The 26977-nt window shown below is 37.2% G+C and overlaps 1 protein-coding gene across 6 annotated transcripts in view; it reads right to left on the bottom strand.

Moving 5' to 3' along the window:
* Stag1 (STAG1 cohesin complex component) overlaps positions 1-26977 on the bottom strand; it is a 383606-nt gene that overhangs the window by 301781 nt on the left and 54848 nt on the right. For all 6 annotated transcript variants that reach the window (XM_087562318.1, XM_087562317.1, NM_001433817.1 and 3 more), the window contains one exon: positions 3645-3746. In XM_087562318.1, coding sequence (XP_087418444.1) covers positions 3645-3673 — 29 coding nt within the window. In that variant the 5' untranslated portion in view covers positions 3674-3746. The remainder of the gene's footprint in view (positions 1-3644; positions 3747-26977) is intronic.

Genomic DNA, 26977 nt, shown 5'->3' with positions numbered 1-26977 from the left:
TTTGACTTTGATACTGCAAATTCTTCGTAATACAACTTTCTAGTGCTAACCTTTCTATTGTAATTACTGCATTCACAGTTATTTATTAATTATATGTGTCTTTATTATGCTCTCTTTACCCTGAAACCTCAGTTGTTTTCCACTGCTAGGGGAGAAGAGGGATACATTTCCTAAGTGACTTGGAGGTCTATGATGATTATTATTTCTCTCTATTCACAAGCCTAATTTCATATAGCTCTCAAATAAATTAACAGTAAAGAAGTTGTGGCTAGGAGTGGTGCTAAGTAGTAGAGTGCTTGTCTAGTATGTGTGAGGCCCAAGTTCAACTCCCAGTACTAACTCACTCTCAAAGTACTAAATGTGTTAAAATTTTCATAATACAACTAACTTTTCCTGCATAGTACCAGTAACTATATATTTATGGCCAGTTCATTAATACCTATAATCACAATGACAGTAAGGAATGAGTTTGTTAGACATACATTATTTATCCAGAGCTAGGATACTTAGAGAATATAAATTGACACTGCTTAATAATAAAAAAGACCAATTTCAGACAAATACTTCAGTAATTATAATATATAAGTAAGCCAAGAATATAGTATGGTTAATCTGAAAAATGGCCTGTCTTTATTGTCTGATTTTTCTTAAATCACTGTTAAGTGCAAAATTTAAAATTTTAAGTTTGAATATAAAAGAAAAAAGAAAAAAAGGCTCCTGGCAAAGGAAATAAAGACAGCAAAGCACTAAAGAAACAGTATGGATATTGTTATCTTCTTTTGGCCAACAATTGAGAGCCAAACATTACAGAGCAAGACAGACATGAAAAGTGTGGAGTTTCCATGAAAAATATGAGTGTGGCTAAAGGTGCTACCAAAGAGGGTGTGGTTTGGTTGCTAACTATCACCATTAAAAGAAAGTACCCACACTGCAATATAACAAGAGATGCCTTATTGGCTTTCAGGAATCCACCTCCTCACCCATTACACCCTCACAGGACTGACAAGAGAACCTAGAGAGATATTTCTTTGAAGAAACTCCAGTTGGCTGCTCAGAAACTACATGCTCAAACAGCTTCTAGAACCGTTAGGAAACTGAGTGCAGTTGCAGTGGTTGCAGACCCTGCCATCGTTTACATAATGTTGGGTTTGCTGTTTGCAAATATGAGGTAAAGAGTAAAGATGAGGTATCTGTCATGGAGGTAAGAATCATGGAAGTTTCAAAGGGATTCCAAAAGAAAGGCAAGACAGTGAATATCAGGTTCATAATCCTTGTCAGCCACTACTGGCAAGGTGCTGAGGGAAGCTGTGAAGGTGAGGCTGAAGCAATAATGGACACAGCATAAAGTCAGAGATGCAAGGAACCAGGTCCAGCAAAATCAGCACAAAACAGTGGCCATAAAACCAGCAACTGTCCAAGCTCTTTGCTGTTCATGTCACTACCATGTGCTCAGAATTACAAACATAGAGCTATAGGATTTACTGTTTTGCTGCAGAGTTTTAGTCCTACTTTGGTCTAATTTCTCCATTTTATTTTCCTATTTGTTCTATTGGGAATAAGAATTTTTTTTGTGATACTGTATCTTGGAAGTAGGTAATTTGGACTTACAACTGATTTTGTTATGTTATCACATATGCGGTGCTGGAACAGAAAAGACTCTATGGACTATTGAAAAAATATGCATTTTGCATTATGAAATGAGCATGAGGAACCAGAGGAAGAATTTTAATGATTTGAGTTTTTCCTAAAGTCCTGTATCTTAAAGGTGTGGTCACTGGCCTCTGGCACTAATGAATACCCTATAGACACTAATGCAGGTCCTATAAGAAATGAGACCTAATAGAAACATATCAGTGAAGGGGATTCTGGGGCTACAAGTCTTTCCCTTGTTCTCTGTTTTGCTTCGCCCTATACCCCCTACTATAATAAAAAGCCTTATCATGGGTCTGAAGATCATACAGGCAACAAGGTCAACTGATCCTAAGATAAACTCTGAAATTGGAAATGGAAAGGGAAAATATCCTTCTTCTAAGTAGATTGATCCACACATTTTTGTCACAATGATAGAAAGTTAGCACAACAAGGTACATACTTAGATAGGTAGATTAAATCAGATAATAACACAAACACAAAAATTTAGACAACTGTATACTCTTAAAAGGTTTATTAAATGTAAACGGAGAATATCCTCTCCATCTGGCTTATTCCAAAGTGCATTTACCCAGCTATCAGTTACCACTATACAGTACACATATACATGTTATAGATTTACAATTTTGTGTACTTTTTGCTACAAACAACAATATTTAATACTAAATATTAACACTACATTTTCTTTAAATACAAATATAGCTCAAATAAGTCTGCTTCAAATTTTTGGAGTAATTAATGTGGGGGGGGCTGTCTAAGGAGCTATGTATACTAGAAGCAAAGCATACAACAATATGACAAAAAAGCTTATTGCTTTCAAAGTGATTATGAACATTATGTGAAATACAATGGTAGGAGAAAAAGAATGTAAATTTAAGAAAACAGAGAGAGACCTATCCTAACTATAAAGACACAATGAAGTTCTTGCAGACATTTATCTAATATAAAGCATAAACAGATAGTTGGATGAGAAACAAGAGTTCCTAAGAACAAAGTAAAGACAGAAAATACTATGCAGGGACCTCCACACTGAATAGTATGCCTAAAGTAAAGGGTAAAGAGCAATGGAGCAAGTATATAGACAATACTTAAATTTTATCATCTACATTTCAAAATCCTTATAAAAAAGTATTACTGATCTATCAACCAAGTAAAGGCACATGGAACGCTTTGTGTTTTAAAGCTTCTAAGAGAGCAACCAGAAGGCTATCTCCTGGAAAAGACATTTGGAACTGAACTATAATCAAAGAAGTAACTACTTAAATGGATAATCAATCCTTTTATCATAGCTAAATTATCATTATCACATGAGAGCAAAATACATGGATCCTCAATTTACAGCTTGATGCAAATTATAAAAAAATAATATCTGCTGTTATATGACTGTGACACTGTCTAGAAATTCTAAAATGATGCCCAACTCAAAGTCTGCCCAACAAACCAACAAATCTAATAATATATCACACACACACACACACACACACACACACACACACACACACACACACACACACCCCATCTGGTATTCCCTGAGATTTTTTAGAAACCAGAAATCATAATTTTAATGTAATAGAAGGAATCTTAGTGGGAGAACTTAAAACAATAAATTCGATACAAGACAAAGTTTAATAAATGTTTTCAATAGCAAGACTGACCATCTCAGACTTTCCAAACAATATAGTTACTAACATAACATAGAACAAAGAAACTGGAAACAGTGAGTAGAAAATAAGTATAGCTCTACTGTAATTTATGACAAATCAGTGTTATGAATGGCTGACTCCTAATATAAGAACATTACTATCTGACTTGTTCAGTATCAGAAAACATCCTGACATTTCAATAGCAAAGGCAGAGTAATCCCATACCCTAATACTTAAGATTTCAAATACACTGTCTCAATAGCATAATATATATATGATATATCTCATCAGAACCATGTAATACTGTGTTTACAGTATTCTCTAGAAGATAAAGAAAATTATAATACTTACTGTAACACTGGTAACTCTGAAGTAATCATTGCGGGAGAGACTATGCCACAGTACAGAAAGTTCTGGATAATTCAAACTTGTTACACAACCTCAAAGCCACACCTGTTAATTAAAAAAAATCATTTTTAAATAAAATAAATACATCAAGAATTATCAATCCATCGCACCTATGATCACATTATTTGATATTTATCCAAAATAGTTAAAATCCTACATTTACAAAAAAGGTTAGACAAAGATATTATTATGCTTTTATTCATAACTGATCAAACTTGGGAGCAACTAAGAAGTCCTTTGGAAGGTGAGTAGATAAGAAAGCTTCAGTTTCCAAATATTATTTGATGTAGAAAACAATTTCTCCAGCAAAGCCATAAAATTATATGAAGAACCTTTAAATAAAAAGAGCTATCTGAAAAGGCTACATATTGCATAACCCTGATGATATAACATTCTTGAAAAGGTAAAACTACGGCAATGAGTGATTGTTAGAAGTTAGAGTGCAGATAGAATCACCAAGCAGAACACAGACGAATATTAATGCAGTAAAACACTTCTAAACAGGAGATAAATATCATTGTACAAGGTATCTACATAACGAGGAACAGAGTTTCGATGGTAACAGCAAATGTCAATACAACAGGGTCAAGAGTTCTAAGAAGCATACGACTCTGAGGCGACCAAAAAGGGCATGAGGTACCAAATGTTAGATTCCTGTACTTTCCCCACAAATTCATTGTAAACCTAAAAACTGCTCTGAAAACAGGAAACATTTTTAAAAAATTAAAACAAGAAAATACACAGGACTAAAACCAGGATAGAGTGGACATAAGAAACCATGATACAAAACCAAACCGAAAAATACACCTAAAGCTGAAGTCCCCAGACAAAGACAAGGAAATACTAAAAGGTAACGCAAAAGAAAAAATTTTAAATAATTATTTTTTTCTTTGTTCTGGTTTTTGAGACACTATATAGACTTGGCTGTCCTGGAACACACACTATACACCAGGCTGGCCTTAAACTCACAAAGATCCATCTGCCTCTGACTCCCAAGTGCTACAATTAAAGGTGTGGGTCACCACCACTCTGCTGATAGCTTTACAAAATGTAAAAACCAAAAAACTTCCAAGCAGAATATTCCAAAGTATAAAATTTGCTTTAAAAGCTAACTACAGATAAGGAGAAATCTTTTTTTATTGGATATTTTCTTATTTACATTTCAAATGTTATCCTCTTTCCTGGTTTCCCCTCCAGAAATTCCTCATCCCCCCCACCCCGCTTTGCCTCCATGAGGATGCTCACCCACCCACCAACTCCCTCCCACCTCCCCGCCTTGGCATTCTCCAATACACTGGAGCGCCAAGCCTTCAAAAGACCATCTTTGTTACATATACAGCTGGAGCCATGGGTCACTCCATGTGTGCCTTTGGTTGATGGTTTAGTCCCTGGGAGCTCTGGGGTGTCTGATTGGTTGATATTATTGTTCGTCCTATGAAGTTACAAACACCCTCAGTTACTTCAGTCCTTTCTCTAACTCCTCCATTGAGGACCCGATTCTCAGTTCAATGGTTGGCTGCCAGCATCCACCTCTGTATGTCAGGCTCTGGCAGAGTCTCTCAGTAGACAGCTATATCACACTCCTGTCAGCATGCACTTCTTTGCATCCCCAATAGTGACTGGGTTTGGTGATTGCACGTGGGATAGATCCCCATTGCCATGTGTGGCAGTCTCTGGATGGCCTTTCCTTCAGTCTCCATATTCCTTCCTGTGAGCATTGTGTTCCTCCTTCTAAGAAGTACTGAATTATCCACACTTTTTTCTTTCTTCTTGAGAATCATGTAATCTGTGAATTGTATCTTGGGTATTCTGAGCTTTTGGACTAATATCAATCACCAAGGACTAAGGCTGGTATTCAATAACAACAAAAACAACAGAAAGCTTACATACACATGGAAGTTGAAGAACACTCTACTCAATAACGTGGTCAAGGAATTAAAGAAAGAAATTAAAGACTTTTTAGGATTTAATGAAAATGAAGGCACAACATACCAAAACTTAGGGGACACAATGAAAGCAGTGCTAAAAGGAAAACTCATAGCTCTGAGTGCCTCCAAAAGGAAACTGGAAAGAGCATACACTAGCAGCTTGACAGTACAACTGAAAGTTCTAGAACAAAAAGAAGCAAATACACCCAAGAGGAGTAGACAGCAGGAAATAATCAAACTCAGGGCTGAAATCAACCAAGTAGAGAAACAAAAAGAACTATACAAAGAACCAACAAAAAACCAGGAGCTGGTTCTTTGAGAAAAATCAACAAAATAGATAAACCTTTAACCAGACTAACCAGAGGGCACAGAGAAAATATCCAAATTAACAAAATAAGAAATGAAAAAGGAGACATAACAACAGAAACTGGGGAAATTCAAAACATCATCAGATGCTACTACAAAAGCCTATATTCAACAAACTGGAAAATCTATATGAAATGGACAATTTTCTAGACAGATACCATGTACCAAAGTTAAATCAGGATCAGATAAACCATACAAATAGAAACAAGTCATTAAAAGTCTCCAAACCGGGCTGGAGAGATGGCTCAGTGGTTAAGAGCACCAACTGCTCTTCCAGAGGTCCTGAGTTCAATTCCCAGCAACCACATGGTGGCTCACAACCATCTATGAATAAAATAAATAAATCTAAAAAAAAAAAAAAAAAGTCTCCAAACCAAAAAAAGCTCAGGACCAGATGGGTTTAGTGCAGAATTCTATCAGACCTTCAAAGAAGACCTAATACCAATACTCTTCAAACCATTCCACAAAATAGAAACAAAGGGAACACTACCCAATTCCTTCTATGAAGCCACAATTATGCTTATACCTAAACCACACAAAGACCCCACAAAAAAAGAGAACTTCAGACCAATTTCGCTTCTGAACATCCATGCAAAAATATGCAATAAAATTCTTGAATTCCAAGAACACATCAAAACAATCATCCATCACAATCAAGTAGGCTTCATCCCAGGGATACAGGATGGTTCAATATAAGAAAATCCGTCAATGTAATCCACTATATAAACAAACTCCAAGAAAAAAAAAAACCCACATGATCATCATCTCCATAGATACTGAGAAAGCATTTGACAAAATCCAACGCCGATTTATGATAAATGTCTTGGACAGATCAGGAATTCAAGGCCCATACCTAAACATACTAAAAGCAATATACAGTAAACCAATAACCAACATCAAACTAAATGGAGATAAACTTGAAGCAATCCCACTAAAATCAGGGACTAGACAAGGCTGCCCACTCTCTCCTACTTATTCATTATAGTATTGGAAGTCCTAGCTAAAGAAATTAAACAAAAGGAGATCAAAGGGATACAAATCGGAAAGGAAGAAGTCAAAATATCACTATTTGCAGGTAAAAAGAAATCTTAATGTACACAACACATCAAACAAGGAGATAAAAATTACAACAGATTTCTTGATGGAAAAACTATATACACCTGAAAACAATAAAACATTTTTAAATGCTGTCAAAAAATAAGACAACTCTGATTTATATACTAAATCGACAAGAATAGGAGAGTAACAAACAACACAGGAAGTAGCAGAACGGTGACCATCGAAAAAGAAAAAAAAGATCAGGTCTCCCTATAAGGTAATTATTTGGTTAGTTAGCAAAATTGAACAACCCTGCCCCCCCCAAAAAAAAAGCCAACTCTTACAAAAATCTTCAATCTAAAAAACACAATAAAGAGTACCTAACAAAGAATAAAAAACTTCTAAATTTAAAAACACTAAAAACAATAACAACCAAACAAACTAACACCACATCATTTTGCTTACCCTGCCTATCATTCCTGATTTCCCAAATAGAAAGTCAATGGGAATAGCAGAACCATTTCTTGGTATAGCTGCAAGTATAAGGGAAAAAAACACAAGACCCTTGGTCTCCAAAATGGTAGCTGATACCTGTTGAAAGAATGTATATGTATAAGAAATACGTACAGGGAACTAGAAGTAGTCTATGACCTGACTTCTTAAACTGTGGTTCATAATCCACCTGATAGTCACATAACTAAATATACGATTATGAAAAAAGAATTGGTAACAGTTAAAACTTTCTGAATATTCAAAGAGCAAAACTTAATTCAAAATCAAATATGCAATAAATCTGAGGTATTTTCTGACAGCACTAGCCCACGTTGCATTGTACAAGGTTAATTTAGCCTGGGTTAAAAACATAAAACATGAATACTTTGTAATGCACTACCACTGAGACAAGAGATGCTAAGAAGCACTATCTGAAACACTTTGGCTCAGACTCCAGACTATAACTGTTATGAACTTTTTTTTAACTGTACACATAGCATTTTCTACTCTTACAAAAACATGTTTTAGTTATAGAAAGCAGACATTTAATCTTTCACTACTATCATTCCTAAGGTTAAGTATCAAATCAGTGTATCTTCAGCCTGAATGATTTCTGAATTTGAAAAACTGCTTTTTGAACTGCTGATTTGAATTTTATTTTTAAAATCAGTACTACAATTTTGGCTTTAAATTAAAGCAGAACTTCCGACTTTATTTAAATGGCCCTCGACATCCTGCTATTCCTGTGAGATGAGTGCTCAGCATTGATAATTATAAAAATGAAATATCCATTAACTCTAAGAACAGAAAAGATGCTTTGGTCTCTAAATCAGAATTTCACCTAAGATTTAATTTGTCATGTAAAAATAAATAAAGGCCCTCACAGTAGGTAAGTTTGGTATTTCTATTTAAATGTATAACAAAAATGTAATATATTTCTTTATAATTTATTATCAACAAATAAATCTGGTTTTGTATGCCTATCTTACATACCAATAAATTTCCTTAGACAAAAAGACAACTGAAAAAAGTTCAAGAGCCCTAGTCTACGAAATGACCAGCAGAAAACCAAAGAGGCAAGCTTAGAGATAAAGATTCAAGAATTATTATCTACATAGGCCTGCTCAGAGCTGGGAGCCTGCTTAATGTCAAAGAAAGAATAAACTTGCATCTTTCAAAAACTGCTGAAGTTTGTTCTAATAAAATGTGAAGAGTTTAAAATCTGTAAAGTTACCTGCTGTTTGCTTTCATTATTTTTGCTACACATTTTATTTGTATTTAAATGTCTTAGGCAATCTAAGAACAAATGTAAATGTAAAGATGCAGTAAAAATGAGTTGCTCGGTGTTCCCGGCTCCATGCGTATCAATCGCAGTGGTAAACAAAATTCCATGTATTTAACTTTTTTTTTAAGTTTTTGTTTTGTTTTTTCTTTTGTGATTTTTTTTTCTTTTTAATACGGGTCTAACTGTGAAAATAGTTAACAGGAAAATAACTTGGGATGACAGCTAGCTTTGTTTTAATATCTTATGAAATTTTCATGAACAATCCAAGCATCATTGTTAAGGACACATATATTAAACTTCATGTAAGTGGAATAAAAGTTTTATGAATGGAAAAAACTGTGAAGATAAAAGCAGACAGACCTGCAAGTGAACAGGATACTGAAATAATGAATATCTTAGCTAATAAACCAATCTATAAACAAACCCCTTTTTCCATTTTGGTTTCAGTTCTTCAGTGAAACAGGTCATATTACTTATTTGTTAATCAGAATTACATCTGACCACCTATAAGATAATCTCTTAAAAGATAGTTTAAGAAAAGTAACATGTATAACCCTCAAGAGCCATCATCATCAAAATGTGAGACTGGGGTAATTCACAGAATTAAATATTTAAGATGCCCAATTTTAACAAAAACCATCATAAGATATAATTTTTAAAAATTGAGTGAGCCATTTTCACTAAAAAAAATCATTCTTAAAGAATCTCAGAAATTGTATACATAAAACAAACATTCCAAACATCTCCAAGAAGACACTAAAAAGAAGAAAACCGAAGACATTATGACAGAAAAATTCCAACTGGCAATAAAAACAGAAATGTAAACTTCCAAATCTAAACATCAATGAACGCACTGTGGAATAAATGCTCAGAGATATAATCAAACAAACCAACAGAAATCATGGAGAATCCTGAAAGAATTAAGAAAGGGTGTGGGGATCCCTTAATGATTTATCAATAAGATGGCTCAATGGGTAAGTACAAATATAAAGTTATTTTATTTTTTATTTGTAAATCCTGTTTTTGGATGATCCATGACTAACTGAATCATCATCAAGGTATAAAATGTTTTCTTGCAATGTCTTTAGCCTGGTAATTAGATACAGTCAATTTAAAACAAAACAGTTTTAGTTTTTGTCTCCCAAATTAAAAATTCACATTACTTAACATTGTAAAGACATAGGAAACAGTACAAAACCCACCAATCTTTATGTACTCAGGAAGCAGTGCTTAATAAATGCAAAGAAGTTAGAGAGATCATATTAAATTAATGAAGTTTCAGTATATTTAATGTGGATAATTTTTTTCTTCTTTAAAAAAGGAGTCAGGTGGTAGTAGTGGTGGTGGTGCATGCTTTTAGTCCCAACACTTGGGAGAAAAAGACAGGTGGATCTCTGAATTCTATGCCAGCCTGGCCTACAGAGTAAGTTCCAGGACAGCCAAGGATACATATAAGAAACACTGTCTCACAAAACAATAAAGAGAGGAAGGGAGGGAGAGAGGGAGAAAGGGAAGGAAGGAGTGAAGGATTTTTTTTAACTGATTAATGGTAGAAAATGACAGTTAAAACAGCAGTTGTTTTTAGATCTTTGCAAGGATTTATAAAATGCATCTTTTTTTCACAAAATGTATTGTTTCTTTGATAATAAAATAATTAACTTCCAATGGGCAGGTAATTTTTTCTATCTTAATCACTGTTATAATCATCATAAATAAAACTTCTTAAATATCTGAGTAAAATAGCTGTGCTACTCATGAAAGAAATGTGAATCAAAACTACCACAGCTCATTTTAATGATACTAGCGATCAAAAAAAAGATAAAAGGAACACATGCTGGCAAGGATGTGAGAAAGACTACAGTACAGCTATAAATTAGTATAGTAGTGGAAAACAATAGAATACAGACATAGCAGAATAACCAAACTGCTATAGTCTAGCCATCCCATTGAGTATATATCCAAGAGGGAAAAAAATTCAGTATGCCAAAAAAGATAATCAAAACTCAGTTGACCTAATTGTCTATAAATAGAAGCATCAATATAGAAAATGTGATATGCATACACCATGAATGGTAGGGTAGCTATAGTTAACAGTAATGTATGGAACTTTTTTTTAAGATTTATTTATTTATTATGTATACTGTAGCTGTCTTCAGACACACTAGAAGAAGGCACCAGATCCCATTACAGATGGTTGTGAGCCACTATGTGGTTGCTGAGAATTGAACTCAGGACCTCTGGAAGACAGTCAGTGCTCTTAACCACTGAGCCATCTCTCCAGCCCCGTATGGAACATTTTAAAACATCTTGAATGATTTTGAATGTTATCACCATAATAAAAATAAAATGCTTGAGGTGATAGGTATGTTAATTACTGATTTGATAATATATGCATAAAAACATCATACCCCATAAAAGTATGTATGCATTTGTGTGGAAGGAAAGTACACTTTGAAATAAAGAACACTTGAAAGATTCTTTCTCATTGATTGTGACTATCTAAAACCATGACAAAAAATAAGTAGGGTTTTCACAGAGCATAAACAAGGGCTGTTTTGACACAGAGATATAACAAAATGGAAAAAGAAACTTTAGAAAATTCTCCACACGAGACTCTATATGCACACACAATACCATGACCCAAGAATGTTATAATAAACAAAAATGAAAACAAACAATGTGTGTCTAAAAGATATTTCCCAGAGCTTTATCTCTGAAACTGCATCTCCAAGACAGCTGCTCAAGTTCTTATCCAAAAAGATGCTTGCACACAGTCTTACCATAGTGTACGTAGGAAGTCATACTTCAGCTGCATTTTTCCTTTACATTCAACATTCTAACATTTTCTTAGACTTCATCACCAAATACATGGCACCAAAAACATTCTCCTACCTTCTCAGCTATTACTGACTTCCTGCCATTATTCTGCTCTTAAGAATTTTAACAGTATATTTGTCCAACCATCCCACCGCCACCTCAACCAATCTGCCTTTCCAGTATGTACACATACTCTTTAAGGCCCATGGTGGTTTTCTGAGACATGTCGCCCATAGTTTCACATATTTGAACATTCAGTTATCAGTTCTCAATTGGTGGTGCCATATGAGGAGGTCATGGAACCTTTAGGAAGTAGAGTCTGCCAGTAGGAAATATGTCACCAGAGACTGGCTTTAAGGATTAACAGCCCCTTCCCACATTCGAATTCACTCTCTTGATTTTGTTTTTCTATTTGAAGAAGTGTTAATTCAGCTTTCTGCTCCTGTTGCTATGCCTGTCAGTAGATGTCATGGTTTCTCTCTGCAATGATCAACTATTTTCCCTCTGAAACCATAAGCCAAGATACATTCTTCATAAGATGCTATTGATCATGGTGTTTTGTTTCATCACAGGAAAAAAAAAATGTAACTATTAAAATCTACACGGACGGCACTATACTAGGAGTTAATGAAAAGATCTAGCCTCACTCAAATATAAGCTGCATTAAATCTCACACAAGGTTTCATACTGGCTTGTTCATACATCCTATAACACTTTTCCATGAGTTTTTGTTTACAGTATTTTTTTATTTTACAAAAAATTAACTGTCACAAAATTCATTCCATTCCTATTTAATTACACACACACGCACACATATGCTGATGGACTTGTATTTCACCTAACTTTAGGTTTACAAAAATTTGCACAAGGTTTTAGGGATTTCTTCATGGTTCTAGCTAAGAATGTATATGAATCTTTAGGGAGACCATTCTATGCCAAAAAATTATAATTTTGTACCTAACACCTAGAAAGAGGCTTTATAATAAGCAAAGTTAAAGATAAATGACAATGAATGAGATAGAATGTGAAAACACTCTCTATAAACAAGGCCCTAGGTTTGATCCAAGGAAGACACATATCTAGTAATATAAATTAAATTTATCATGCAACTTAGGATATAACATTAGGATACTAGAATTAACTAATAAAAGAGAGAAAATTGGTTAATTGGTAATTGAGAGGGTTTTTTTTAATGATACTATAGATGCAAACCACCTTCCCATGAGTACAGCTAGCTATGTAACCATTATAAAATTTGTCTTAGGAGCTGAAGAGACGAATCAGCAGTTAAAAGTACTAGCTATTTTTCCAAAGGACCCAAATTAATTTCCCAGCACCTTACAGTAACTCATAACTGTCTATAACTTTAGTCAAAGAATCAGATATCATCTTCTGTCTTCTATGGGCACCAGGAATGCATGTGGTACACAGACATATATACAGACAAAACACTTGTGCATATAAAATATTTTTTAAATTATCATTTAAGCTGGGCATAGTGATCAACCCTGTGATTCCATCTCCCACCAGTCAGAATGGCTAAGATCAAAAACTCAGAATCATAGATAAATCTTTAATCTAAGCACTTGGAGCAGAATTTGACACCAGCCTGGGGTACATAAAGAATTCCAGGATAGCCAGGGCTGCATATCGAGGAAGGGAGGTAGGCAAGAAGGGAGAGAAAGAAAGGAGAACAGGATGTAAGGAAAGAAGAAAAAAGAAGAGAAAAGAAGAAAAGGGGAGAGGAGGTAAGGGGAGGGGAGGGGAGGGGAGGCGAAGGGGGAAAAAAAAATGAGACTGTGGCCTTCAACACTACCTGTTGACCAAGATGAATTATGTCTGATGAATCTAAACTTTGACACTTGGGATAGCTATATTATCTAAAACTAGAGAAATGGCAAAAAGCACTAACGAGGCAATCAAAACCTGATAAAGCACTGAAATCAAATGTCAAATTCAAAATGATATATTTGACTTCTACTAAGTAGAAGAAGAGGATAAATGAGAGTAGAGGCAAGAGAAAAATTTGTCATGATATATACAAAATAAACACCAAAGTAGCCTAACAACAAAACTCTAATGTCTACAGGAAGGTAATACCTGGATCTGTGATAAAGTGAAAAAAAATTCATTCAAATATCTTAGAAATTAAGATAATATTGGGGCTGGGGATTTAGCTCAGTGGTAGAGCGCTTACCTAGGAAGCGCAAGGCCCTGGGTTCGGTCCCCAGCTCCGAAAAAAAGAACCAAAAAAAAAAAAAAAGATAATATTATACATAGGCATTCATTATCTTATTTTTAAATATAAAATTTGAGGTTTAAGTTTAAATAAATGTATTTTCATATAAAGCTTACAAAACTTATCTATGTCAAGAGCTGATGTTTAGAAGTATACAACTAGCTGAACAGAAATAAATGACTGCAGGTGAGGAGGCCACAACATCTGGCCTAACACCCAGAGTAACTGTGTCCCCAAGGATCCAGAGATGCAGGAATCCCACCCAGCCAGTGGCACAGGTTCCTTCCAGTCTGAACCAGTGCCCTGAGCAGACCTTGGGCACTGGCACCCCACCTATTCCCACAATACCCTGAGAAGTCCAACTCCCAGGTGCTCTAACACAATCAGGATCAGAGTTGAGGAGGCTACAACAACTGCCCCAACACCCAGAGAAACTGGGACCCCTGGGATCCAGGGTCGCAGGAATCCCGCCTGGCCAGTGGCATGGGTTCCTTCCAGATTGATCCTGCACCCAGAACAGACCTGGGGCTCTACCTCTGCATCCACTCCTAGGACACCAGGAGGAAGCCCAACTACCAGGTGTTCTGAAACACCCAGTATCAGAGGATCACAAGATCACAGTATCACAGGATCATATAGGAATCTCGACTCCAAGGAGATTAAACACAACCAGGAGCACTAGAGCTCTGACACACTCAAGATCACATCTGTCCCAACACCCAGCATAAGTGGGAGCCCCAGAGGAACCATAGAAACACAAACTGCCAGACAGCCAGAGGCACGGCTTCCTTCCAGCTTGCATATGTGCCCGGAGCAAACCCAGGGCTCTGGACCCCCAACCACCACTGCAATGCCCAAAGAAAGCTTGACTCCCAGGAGCTCTGACACACGCAGGATCCGAGAATCACAGGATCTGAGAATCACAGGATCCCAGAATCACAGGATCCCAGAGACTCCTGGACTTACTGGAGCTCTGACACAACAAGGATCACAGTAGAGACAGACTGCAGTCAGAAACAGCAAGGGCAGGTAACACTAGATATAACCACATGGCGAGAGGCAAGCACAACAACATATGCAACAAAAACCAATGCTACTTGGCATCATCAGAATCCACTTCTCCCACTACAGCAAGTCCTGGATACCCCATCACACTGGAAAAGCAAGGTTCTATTAAAAAAAAAATCACAGCTTATGATGATGATAGAGGATTTTAAGAAAGACATAAATAACTCCCTTAAAGAACTACAGGAGATAACAGGTTAATAGGTAGAAGCCCTTAAAGAGAACACATAAAATTCCTTAAAGAATTATTGAAAAGACAACCAAACAGGTGAAGAAACTGAGTAAAACCATCCAGGATCTAAAAATGGAAATAGAAACAATAAAGAAATCACAAAGGGAGACAACCCTGGAGATAAAAAACCTAGGAACGAGATCAAGAGTCACAGATGCGAGCATCACTAACAGAATACAAGAGATAGTAGAGAGAATCTCAGGGGCAGAGGATACCATAGAAACCAGCGACACAACAGTACAAGAAAATGCAAATCACAAAAAGCTCCTAACCCAAAACATCCTGGAAATCTAGGACACAATAAGAAGAACAAATTCAGGGACAAGACAAGGCTGCCCACTCTCTCCCTACCTATTCAATATAGTACTTGACGTTCTAGCCAGAGGAATCAGACAACAAAAGAAAGTCAAAGGGATACAAATTGGAAAGGAAGAAGTCAAAATATCACTATTTGCAGATGATCTGATAATACTTAAGTGACCCCAAAAATTCCACCAGAGAACTCCTACAGCTGAAAAACAACTTCAGCAAAGTGGCTATATATAAAATTAACTCAAACAAATCAGTAGCCTTCCTCTACTCAAATGATAAAGAGGCTGAAAAAGAAATTAGGGAAATGACACCCTTCACAATAGCCACAAATAATATAAAATACCTTGGTGTTTCTCTTAACCAAGCAAGTGAAAGATCTGTATGACAAGAACTTCAATCTCTGAAGGAAGAAATTGAAAAAAGATCTCAGAAGATGGAAAGACCTCCCATGCTCATGGCAGAATTGGCAGGATTAATATAGTAAAAATGTTCATCTTGTCAAAAGCAATCTACAGGTTCAATGAAATCTCCCTCAAAATTCCATCTCAATTCTTCATAGAGTTATAAAGAGCAATTTGAAAATTCATTTGGAATAACAAAAAACCCAGGATAGCTAAAACAATTCTCAACAATGTAAGAACTTCTGGGGGAATCACCATCCCTAACCTCAATCTGTATTACAGAGCAATAGTGATTTAAAAAAAACAAACAAAAAAAAAAACAAAACAAAACAAAAAATAAAAAAACAAAACCCTGTATGGTACTGGTACAGAGACAGGCAAGTAGATGAGTGGAATAGAACTGAAGATCCAGAAATGAACCCACACACCTATGGTCACTTGATCTTTGACAAAGGAGCTAAAACCATCCAGTGGAAAAAAGAGCATTTTCAACAAACGTTGCTGGTTCAAGTGGTAGTCAGCATGTAGAAGAATGCAAATCGATCCATTCTTATCTCCTTGTACAAAGTTCAAGTCCAAGTGGATCAAGGACCTCCACATAAAACAAGATACACTGAAACTAATAGAAGAGAAAGTGGGGAAGAGCTTCAAACACATGAGCACAGAGGAAATTTTCCTGAACAGATACCAATGGCTTATGCTCCAAGATCAACAATAGACAAATGGGACCTCAGGCAAAGGACATTGTAATAGGACAAAACACAGCTATCCACAGATTGGGAAAAGATCTACCAATCGTACATCCAATAGAAGGCTAATATCCAATATATACAAAGAACCCAAGAGGTTAAGACTCCAGAGAATCAAATAACCCTATTAAAAAACAAGGCATAGAGTTAAACAAAGAATTCTCAACTGAAGAATATCAAAAGGCTATGAAGCACCTAAAGAAATGTTCAATATCCTTAGTCATCAGGGAAATGCAAATCAAAACAACCCTGTGATTCCATCTCCCACCAGTCAGAATGGCTAAGATCAAAAACTCAGGTGACAGATATTGGCAAAGATGTGGAGAAAGAGGAACACTTCTCCATTGTTGGTAGGATTGCAAACTGGTACAACCACTCTGGAAATCAGTCTGGTGGTTCCTCAGAAATTTGAACATAGTACTACCTGAGGACCCAACTGTACCACTCCTGTGCATATCCAAAAGATGCTCCAACATATAACATGGGCACAGCCTTATTTATAATAACCAGAAACTGGAAAGAACTCAGATGTCCTTCAACAGAGGGATAGATACAGAAAATGTAGTATTACTCGGCTATTAAAAAATTGACTTCATGGCTGGAATTATCTATTTAAAAGTTCATTGCTAACTTCTTCCCAAAAATAATAGTTTTAGACTCTCTATGAAAAAGGCAGAAGGGCTGGAGGAGCAGAGTGGGATCACAACCCCATTGGAAGAACAATATAGGCTGGCCTGAGCACCCAGTTCTTCCAGAGTCTAGACCACCAACCAAGGAGTGTATCTGGAGGGATCCATGGTTCTCATAGAGGGAAAGGGGAGAGTGGAGGGCAGATATGGAATGGGGGAATGGGTGAAGGGGTAATCGGGAAATGGGATATAATTTGAGATGTAAATCAATGGAATGATTAATAAAAAATAAAATAAAAATTGTGGCACTAGTGACAGATAATAAATGTCTAGTTAGATAATTATTCTTAATGGAAATACATGTAAACATATATGTTGTGAACTTATTTTAAAAAAATTGACTTCATGAAATTCTTAGGGAAATGGATGAACTAGAAAATATCCTGAGTGAGGTTACCCAATCACAAAATAACACCCATGGTATACACTCACTGATAAGTGGATATTAGCCCAAAAGCTCGGATTACCCAAACTACAATCCACAGACCACATGAATCCAAGTATGGATTCTTCATTCCTTCTTAAACAGGAGAACAAAATACTAACAGGAGGAAATACAGTGACAAAGTATGGAGCAGAGACTGAAGGAAAGACCATCCAGAAACTGCCACACAAGAGGATTCATTCCATATAGTCACCAAACCCAGAAACTACTGTGGATGCCAAGAAGTGCATGCTGACAGAAGTATGATATAGCTATCTCCTGAGAGGTTCTGCCAGACTCTGACAACTACAGAGGTGGATGCTTGCAGTCAACCATTGGACTGAGAACGGGGTCCCCACTGGAGGAGTTAGAGATAGAACTGAAGAAGCTGAAGGCATTTGCATACCCATAGGAAGAACAATAGCAACTAACCAGATCACCCAGAGCTCCCAGAGACTAAACCACCAACCAAAGAGTACACATGGAGGGACCTATGGCTCCAGCCTCCTATGTAGCAGAGGATGTCCTTGCCTGGCAATAATGGAAGTAGAGGCCCTTGGTCCTGTGAAGGCTCGATGTCCCAGTGTAGGGGAAGGCCAGGGCCAGGAGCCAGGAGAGAGTGGGTGGGAGGGTATCCCAGAACCCTCATAGGAAGAGAAGGGGGGATGGGATAAGAAGTTTCTGGATGGAAAACCAGGAAAGGGAATAACATTTGAAATGTAAATAAAGAAAATATACAATAAAATAACAAGAGAAGAAAAGAAATAAATGATTGCATAAACTGTTCTAAATTAAAGATCAATGAAAAAAATCAACAGCTTTTTAAAGCTCTAACAAATAAAAATAAAACCCCAAGATATTAACTTCTTTTACACTAAAATACCCTATATGGTATATATTAAAAATGTTTGCAAACAAAAACTGAGAGGTTTGCTCATCAAAATTGCAAGAATGTTTTCCTACACTTTATTAAAAATATTTTGCTGTGGTTTTTAAATGTTCTAAAACCACCACTAAATGTCTCCAGAGACTGTGATGGGAGTTGGGGGTAGGAAATAACACATCCTCTTAATTATGTTACTAACAGATCTACCTACTCAATATCAAAACTGTTTGGCAATTTATCAGTCTAATTAAGAAGGCCTACCATCAAATGTTACGATTATACATGGAAAATATGAAAATATTCCATTATGTTCTTCAAGTAAAAGAGCTATCTGCTCTTATAGAGATTCTGAGAAAGAGAGGGTAAATATGAGAAAAATTGTTTGTAACAGCCCTCAGGGTTGACTGATATAGCTTAGAGTTTAAGCACAAGTACTAATTTGGATCCCTAGAACCTTCCATAAATGCCTGGTGTTTAAATGATAGCATGCCTGGAATTCCAGTTGAAAGTTTTAAACAGAGCCAGCTGACTAGGAAGGCTGGCCATTACCATGAGAGCTGTGTATAAAGTGAAGGAGCCATGGAAGTTGATTCTTGACATCATCAACCAGGGCACACACACGCATGCACCAAGACAAACAAAAGCATGCATGTGCATACATATATACCGTCACTCATAAAAATGCAGTATAGCCCTCATCAAAATTAAGTAATCACATATAGTCCTAAATTTTCATAAAGAATTTACTTCAAAAGTGTATAAACAATTACTACCAAATGAAAAAAAAAATACAGAGCTGGACCAACACCTTGGTTTTTGGGTCCCAGTACCAATCTTGGGCAGCTCACAACCATTTATGACACCAGCTGCAAAAGGAAGGATCCAACACCTTCTGGTCTCTGAAGACATCCTCACACATGTGACATGTGACAGAGAGAGCGTGGGAGGGAGAGGGAGGTAGGGGGGGAGGGAAGAGACAGAGAGAGAAACTCATTGAAAAGGGCACCTATGTATTCACATGGTACCACTGTTTTTGGTTCATAAAAGGTCAGAAATTACAGAGATTTGGGAGTAATGTTCTATAACTTTATGTTAATTGAGTTTAACTGCAAATTTTGTGTTTCTAAATCAAGTCACACTTAAAGGGGTGAAAGTTAAGACTTCAACAAATGTTTTTGCAATAATATTCCTGTAGCACTTACTTAAAATCATAAGAAATAGTGAGTGATGAGTGTTACCCCATGTGTATTTTAAAATTAGTGCTTAAAAAGAAAATACTAAATATATAAATAGAAAATAGTCTTAGTTTTGCAAATTTCTTCTCATTCTTGGGAGTAAACAATAAAGTTATAAATGAAATAATTTTATTGCTGGGTGATAAGGTAATTTAAAAGGATAGCCTCTTTTTCCAAAGAAATAACATTTAGGCTGAGTCTTGAAGGACATGTAAGTTTAATGACCAAAGCAGAATTTTTTTTTCCCCACATGGAGATGTTTAATGAGAGAAGAGTAGAAGAAAAGAGGAAAGGCCGGCCATGGGCACGAGTAGGGGATAGGGATAGGGAAGATGGCAAGAGCAGCGAAGAACAAAGAGCAAGAGGGGGCAAAAGGGAGTAAGAGCCAGGATATTCTTTACAACAGAAGGAAAGCAGTGGCTTACTTGAACAACAAAGTTGTATGTTAAAAGAACAGCATGGGTACTTCTCAGACCTACTACTTTTGAAACTATTAGGCAAACCTTAGTGCTTTTATTGGTTTTAATTACTTTTATTTTACATAGAATGCCTGCTGTTCACACACTTGCCATGTGCAAGTGTGGAGGACAAAGACGATTTGGGAGGTCAGTTCAGTCATTCTACCCTAAGTTCCAGAACCAGAAGTCAAGTTACCAGGTTTGCATGGCAAGGACCTTTACTTGCTGAGTCATCTCCTTGGCATGACTCCTAGGTTTAGAAAAAAAATTTATTGAACTATTTCAACTTTACTAAGTAATTCAAAGTTAACCAGTAATAAACTGAATTTATTGCTTCCACCCACAGTTCTAAAAGGCATAACGAACCAACATTAACCCAGTATAGCTTAAGTCAAGACAAGCTACTGCAACAATATGAAGCTGCAATGGTAGCTGTGTATTACTATTAAATATGCTCTACAATCAGGAGAAAACTGGAGAGGGACTTTAGACAAGGATCACATCACTGTGATATTCTCCCAATAAAAAATGGGCATTGGGGGTTGGGGATTTAGCGCAGTGGTAGAGGGCTTGCCTAGCAAGGCCTTGGGTTCAGTCCCCAGCTCCAGAAAAAAAGAAAAGGGAAAAAAAAAAAAAAAAAAAAAAAAAGGGCATTGTCCCAGAATGCCAATGGGTTTTGAAACTCAGTGTAGAAGTTATATAAGAAGTATGTATAAATTTCACAAAACAACCATGGTTTCAACTCAACTCTCTGGAGCTCCATGTCTGCCAGCTGCCTAAGGCAATCATGCTTCTGATCAAGTCTGAACTATTTATTTCTCTAGCAGAACCCAGTACTAAGCTCACTAACTTTGAAAACATAAAAATTCATGGAAATAGTGATGTCCAAAATGACTGTACTAGGAAATACAAATTCACAGCTATGATTTCACTGATAGAGCATATGCAATGAATATATATATGTATATTAAACTAGTAAGTTTAATGAGGACATATATATAATGGTAAATTGATCAAATCCATTTATGTCTCAATTCTTACAACTATACAGTGCGTCTAACAAATGGATGTGAATATATATACATATATGCAAAATGCATACACAAACACGAACTCCACTTATCTATACCTTTCTCATATCATTTTTATTAAGTCTACAAATAAATGACCACTTTAACTTCCTTAACTTTTTTAACCTTGATCATCCTATATTGCCTGTCATGTAGAAGTCGAGGCCTATACTAAACCCACATTTTCCCTTAACAATTTAGTATGCAATACTTTAAGAATCAGAACCCTGGGGGTTGGGGATTTAGCTCAGTGGTAGAGCGCTTGCCTAGGAAGCGCAAGGCCCTGGGTTCGGTCCCCAGCTCCGAAAAAAAGAACAAAAAAAAAAAAAAAAAAAAAAAAAGAATCAGAACCCTGAAAATTGATACCACTACAAATTTCAGTCTGAATATTCCAGCCTTCAGTATGACTTCAGAAAAGAGTAGCTTCTTGTTTTGTTCTTATTCCATGCCGTTGTGAGTTATATCAATCTCCACTTCCTCCTTCCCTAAGCAGGCAGAGTCACTGAAGATACCTTAAAATATATAAAGGTTGTTAATGCTCTACCCTTGCTAAACACAACACTATCAGCTTCCCTTGACAGAAAAACAGCTTATAGTTTGCTCTGACCTTTCTCATTCTTACTGACTAAAGAAATACACATAGTCATTATTTTAAGCAACTTCTCCAATAACATTTCTATTGGAAATTCTCTAGAAAATATTTTAAAACATTAAGGAATTTTTTAAAGTGTTTCCTAAAATTATCTTTAACAGATATGCCACTCAGCTTCATATTACTATGGCATAATAACTGAGATAAAGCCACTTTATATTATTATAGCTATACACACTATACACATAGCTATAATACTATCACTCAAAAGACTGAAACAGGAGGGGTATAAGTTCTGGGCCAGAATGGGCTAATAGAGTAGATATCTTGACTAAGGAAAACCAAATTTTAAAACTGATAAACACTACTACAGAAGAGATTTGTTGCTTTCAAAACTTCGGAGGTGTTAGTCCACAATTAACCCTCTTTATGGCCCTATGGTAAGAGGCTGAGGACAGGAACACCTTCTAAGCCAATGTGCTAACTAGTTGTATGTCATTTTGACACAAGCTAAAGTCATCTAAGAGGAAGAAACCTAACTCAGAAAATGCCTCCAAAATATCTGACTATGGGCAAGCCTACAAAGCATTTTCTTAATTAGTGATTGTTGGGAGAGAGCCCAGTCCCCTGTGGGTGGGGCCATTCCTGGGCTGGTGTTTCTAGGTTCTTTAAGAAAGGGGTCTGAGAAAGTGATGAGGAGCAAGCCAATCAACAAACAGTTCTTCCTGGCCTCTGCAGCAGACCTCCTGCCTCCAGGTTCCTGCTCTGCTTGAGTTCTTGATCAGACTTTCTTCAATGATGAACAGTGACTGTTTCTTCCCCCAAGTTACTTTGGCCATGGTGTTTAATCATAGCATTAATAACCCTAAGTAAGACAGCAGCTTTCCTCCAGTAATTCGACCCCTCTATCGGTCTTACCATCAAATATCACATTCAGCTATCTCTTTCATAATCTAATCACACTTTTCACTGATAACAAACTGAAGAATTCAACACAGGAGCTTTTGGAGAAGTGTTTCCCAGCTATAGTATATACTACTACTATTATTCATAATATGCGATGGATTTGCTTCAAATTCATACATGACCAAAGTGTATAAGCAAAATAGTTATTAGCTGTGAGCTTGCAATTGTTAAACCTTAATAAAACTACATAGGTACTTTTACTCAAAAGCATGTTCCCGGGCTGGGGAAATGGCTCAGACATTGAAGGGCCTGCCATACAAACACCAGGACATCAGTTTACATACTCAGTGTCCTTTTTTAAAATTATGTACATATGGGGGGAATGAGTACAGGTGTCTACAGAGTCTAGTCCCCTGGACCTGCACTTGTATCTCATGTGGTTCAAAAAATGTACTTGGATCCTTTATAAGAATAATATATACTCTTAACAATTGAGTTAATTAATCTCTTCAGTCTGCAGCCTCCAGCGTCCTTATTGAAGGCAGGTACGGTAGCCATAGCAGGTACAGGGGGAAAAAAATACACAGGTAGATTCTCAGAGCTCACTGACCACCCAGTCTATCAGGATCAAGAGATTCCAAATACAGTGAGAGATCCTTTCTCAAAAAAGTAAAGTGGAGAACAATCAAAGGGACACTCAACACTGACCTCTGGCCTTACGCTTGCACACACAAGCTCATGCATAAGCGTACACACACACACACACACACACACACACACACAAATATGTCTAACATTGCCTTCATAAAAGCTTCTACCTGGGTCTGAACAGATGCTTCAGAGGTTATGAATATGTACTGGTTTTGCCAAAGACCTGAGTTTAACTTCCAGCAATTACGCTGGGTGGCTCACATCTACCTGCAACTTCAGTTCAGATGATGATTCCTCTATACTCCTATAGCACACACATGTATACACAAAATGTTTTTGTATTTTATTTGTTTTCTTTTGAAGTAGGGTCTTACTGTATTGCCCTAGATGGCCTCTCTCTGCCTCCCAAATACTGAAAAGGCCATCAGGCACAGTATAAAATTAAAAACTTTTTCAAAGGTTGATACTACTTGGACTGACAAGATGGTTAAGTGAGTAAAGAAAATTCTCACTGGGCAATCTCTGTTTGATTCCTGGGACCTATTTATTAAAGAAGAGAACCAATAACGTCCACTGTCCTTAGAGTTATAGATACACAGACACAGATAGACACAAACACACACAGACACAGACACACACACACAAACACACAGACACAGACACACACACACACACACAGAGGCAAGAGCATACACCACCAAAATAATAAATAAAATTTAATTTTAAATAGAATTGACTATTTCTAAACAGTGAAATTCTTTTATTCTTTATAACTTGCTTTTAATTAATTATATGCATTTACAAATATTACATATGTGGTATGAACAAATTCTTTAAGTCTACACAGACCTGAATGTAATCTGTCACGATAGTAATATATTGCTGAAAAGTTACAACCATATTAATCAACCACTCAAAACCTACAGAAATGCTTTTTAAAGGCCTTTAATACCTTTTTAAGCAATTTGTAACACTTCATTATATATAATGAAGCTCTATTTTACAAATACTTGAGGTTAAGTCTTGATGCAATAAAGGCAGTGAGAAGGCTACTGTGATGGGACTATTGTGAGGGTGAAAGGACTCAGCAAGAAGCTACTGACGGCTGCCGCTGCAGAGAGCCCCTGGGCAGCACCCCACGAGCGAACTTGAGCCTCTGGACCACAGGTAAGACCAAATTTTCTGCTGCAAGGAAGCTGCCTGGTGAGCTTGGGACACACGGAAGCAGAATTCCTCTAGGACCTGGCACGTTCTGTGTTTACCGGAAGTCCCACACCCGCGGATCCTGGCCCGCAGCAGCTCTCTGCTCCCAGACCCCGTGAGAGAGAGACCCAACCGCCTGGTCAGGTGGGCACTCCTGAGGCTGCAGAGCGGAAGAGACCACCAACACTGATCACCCATGCCCACATCCCTGGCCCAAGAGGAAACTGTATAAGGCCTCTGGGCTCCCGTGGGGGAGGGCCCAGAGGCGGCAGGACACCTGCCTGAGACACCACCAGAACCTGAAGGAAACAGACCGGATAAACAGTTCTCTGCACCCAAATCCCGTGGGAGGGGGAGCTAAACCTTCAGAGAGGCAGACAAGCCTGGGAAACCAGAAGAGACTGCTCCCTGCACACACATCTCGGACGCCAGAGGAAAAAGCCAAAGACCATCTGGAACCCTGGTGCACTGAAGCTCCCGGAAGGGGCGGCACAGGTCTTCCTGGTTGCTGCCACTGCAGAGAGCCCGTGGGCGGCACCCCATGAGCGAACTTGAGCCTCGGGACCACAGGTAAGACCAAATTTTCTGCTGCAAGAAAGCTGCCTGGTGAACTCAAGACACAGGCCCACAGCTGAAGACCTGTAGAGGGGAAAAACTACACGCCCGAAAGCAGAACACTCTGTCCCCATAACGACTGAAAGAGAGGAAAACAGGTCTACAGCACTCCTGACACACAGGCTTATAGGACAGTCTAGCCACTGTCAGAAATAGCAGAACAAAGTAACACTAGAGATAATCTGATGGCGAGAGGCAAGCGCAGGAACCCAAGCAACAGAAACCAAGACTACATGGCATCATCGGAGCCCAATTCTCCCACCAAAGCAAACACGGAATATCCAAACACACCAGAAAAGCAAGATCTAGTTTCAAAATCATATTTGATCATGATGCTGGAGGACTTCAAGAAAGACGTGAAGAACTCCCTTAGAGAAAAACAGGAAAACATTAATAAACAAGTGGAAGGCTACAGAAAGGAATCGCAAAAATCCCTGAAAGAATTCCATGAAAACATAAATAAACAAGTAGAAGGCCATAGAGAGGAGACACAAAAATCCCTGAAAGAATTCCAGGAAAACACAATCAAACAGTTGAAGGAACGAAAAATGGAAATAGAAGCAATCAAGAAAGAACACATTGAAACAACCCTGGATATAGAAAACCAAAAGAAGAGAGAAGGAGCTGTAGATACAAGCTTCACCAACAGAATACAAGAGATGAAAGAGAGAATCTCAGGAGCAGAAGATTCCATAGAAATCATTGACTCAACTGTCAAAGATAATGTAAAGCAGAAAAAGCTACTGGTCCAAAACATACAGGAAATACAGGACTCAATGAGAAGATCAAACCTAAGGATAATAGGTATAGAAGAGAGTGAAGACTCCCAGCTCAAAGGACCAGTAAATATCTTCAACAAAATCATAGAAGAAAACTTCCCTAACCTAAAAAAAGAGATACCCATAGGCATACAAGAAGCCTACAGAACTCCAAATAGATTGGACCAGAAAAGAAACACCTCCCGTCACATAATTGTCAAAACACCAAACGCACAAAATAAAGAAAGAATATTAAAAGCAGTAAGGGAAAAAGGTCAAGTAACATATAAAGGCAGGCCTATCAGAATCACACCAGACTTCTCGCCAGAAACTATGAAGTCCAGAAGATCCTGGACTGATGTCATACAGACCCTAAGAGAACACAAATGCCAGCCCAGGTTACTGTATCCTGCAAAACTCTCAATTAACATAGATGGAGAAACCAAGATATTCCATGACAAAACCAAATTTACACAATATCTTTCTACAAATCCAGCACTACAAAGGATAATAAATGGTAAAGCCCAACATAAGGAGGCAAGCTATACCCTAGAAGAAGAAACTAATCGTCTTGGCAACAAAACAAGAGAATGAAAGCACACAAACATAACCTCACATCCAAATATGAATATAACGGGAAGCAATAATCACTATTCCTTAATATCTCTCAATATCAATGGTCTCAACTCCCCAATAAAAAGACATAGATTAACAAACTGGATACGAAACGAGGACCCTGCATTCTGCTGCCTACAGGAAACACACCTCAGAGACAAAGACAGACACTACCTCAGAGTGAAAGGCTGGAAAACAACTTTCCAAGCAAATGGTCAGAAGAAGCAAGCTGGAGTAGCAATTCTAATAT

Source organism: Rattus norvegicus, chromosome 8 (genome assembly GCF_021556685.1).
Source record: "Rattus norvegicus strain SHRSP/BbbUtx chromosome 8, alternate assembly SHRSP_T2T, whole genome shotgun sequence".
NCBI classification, from domain to species: Eukaryota; Metazoa; Chordata; class Mammalia; order Rodentia; family Muridae; genus Rattus; species Rattus norvegicus.
This window is presented reverse-complemented; position numbering and strand designations above follow the sequence as displayed.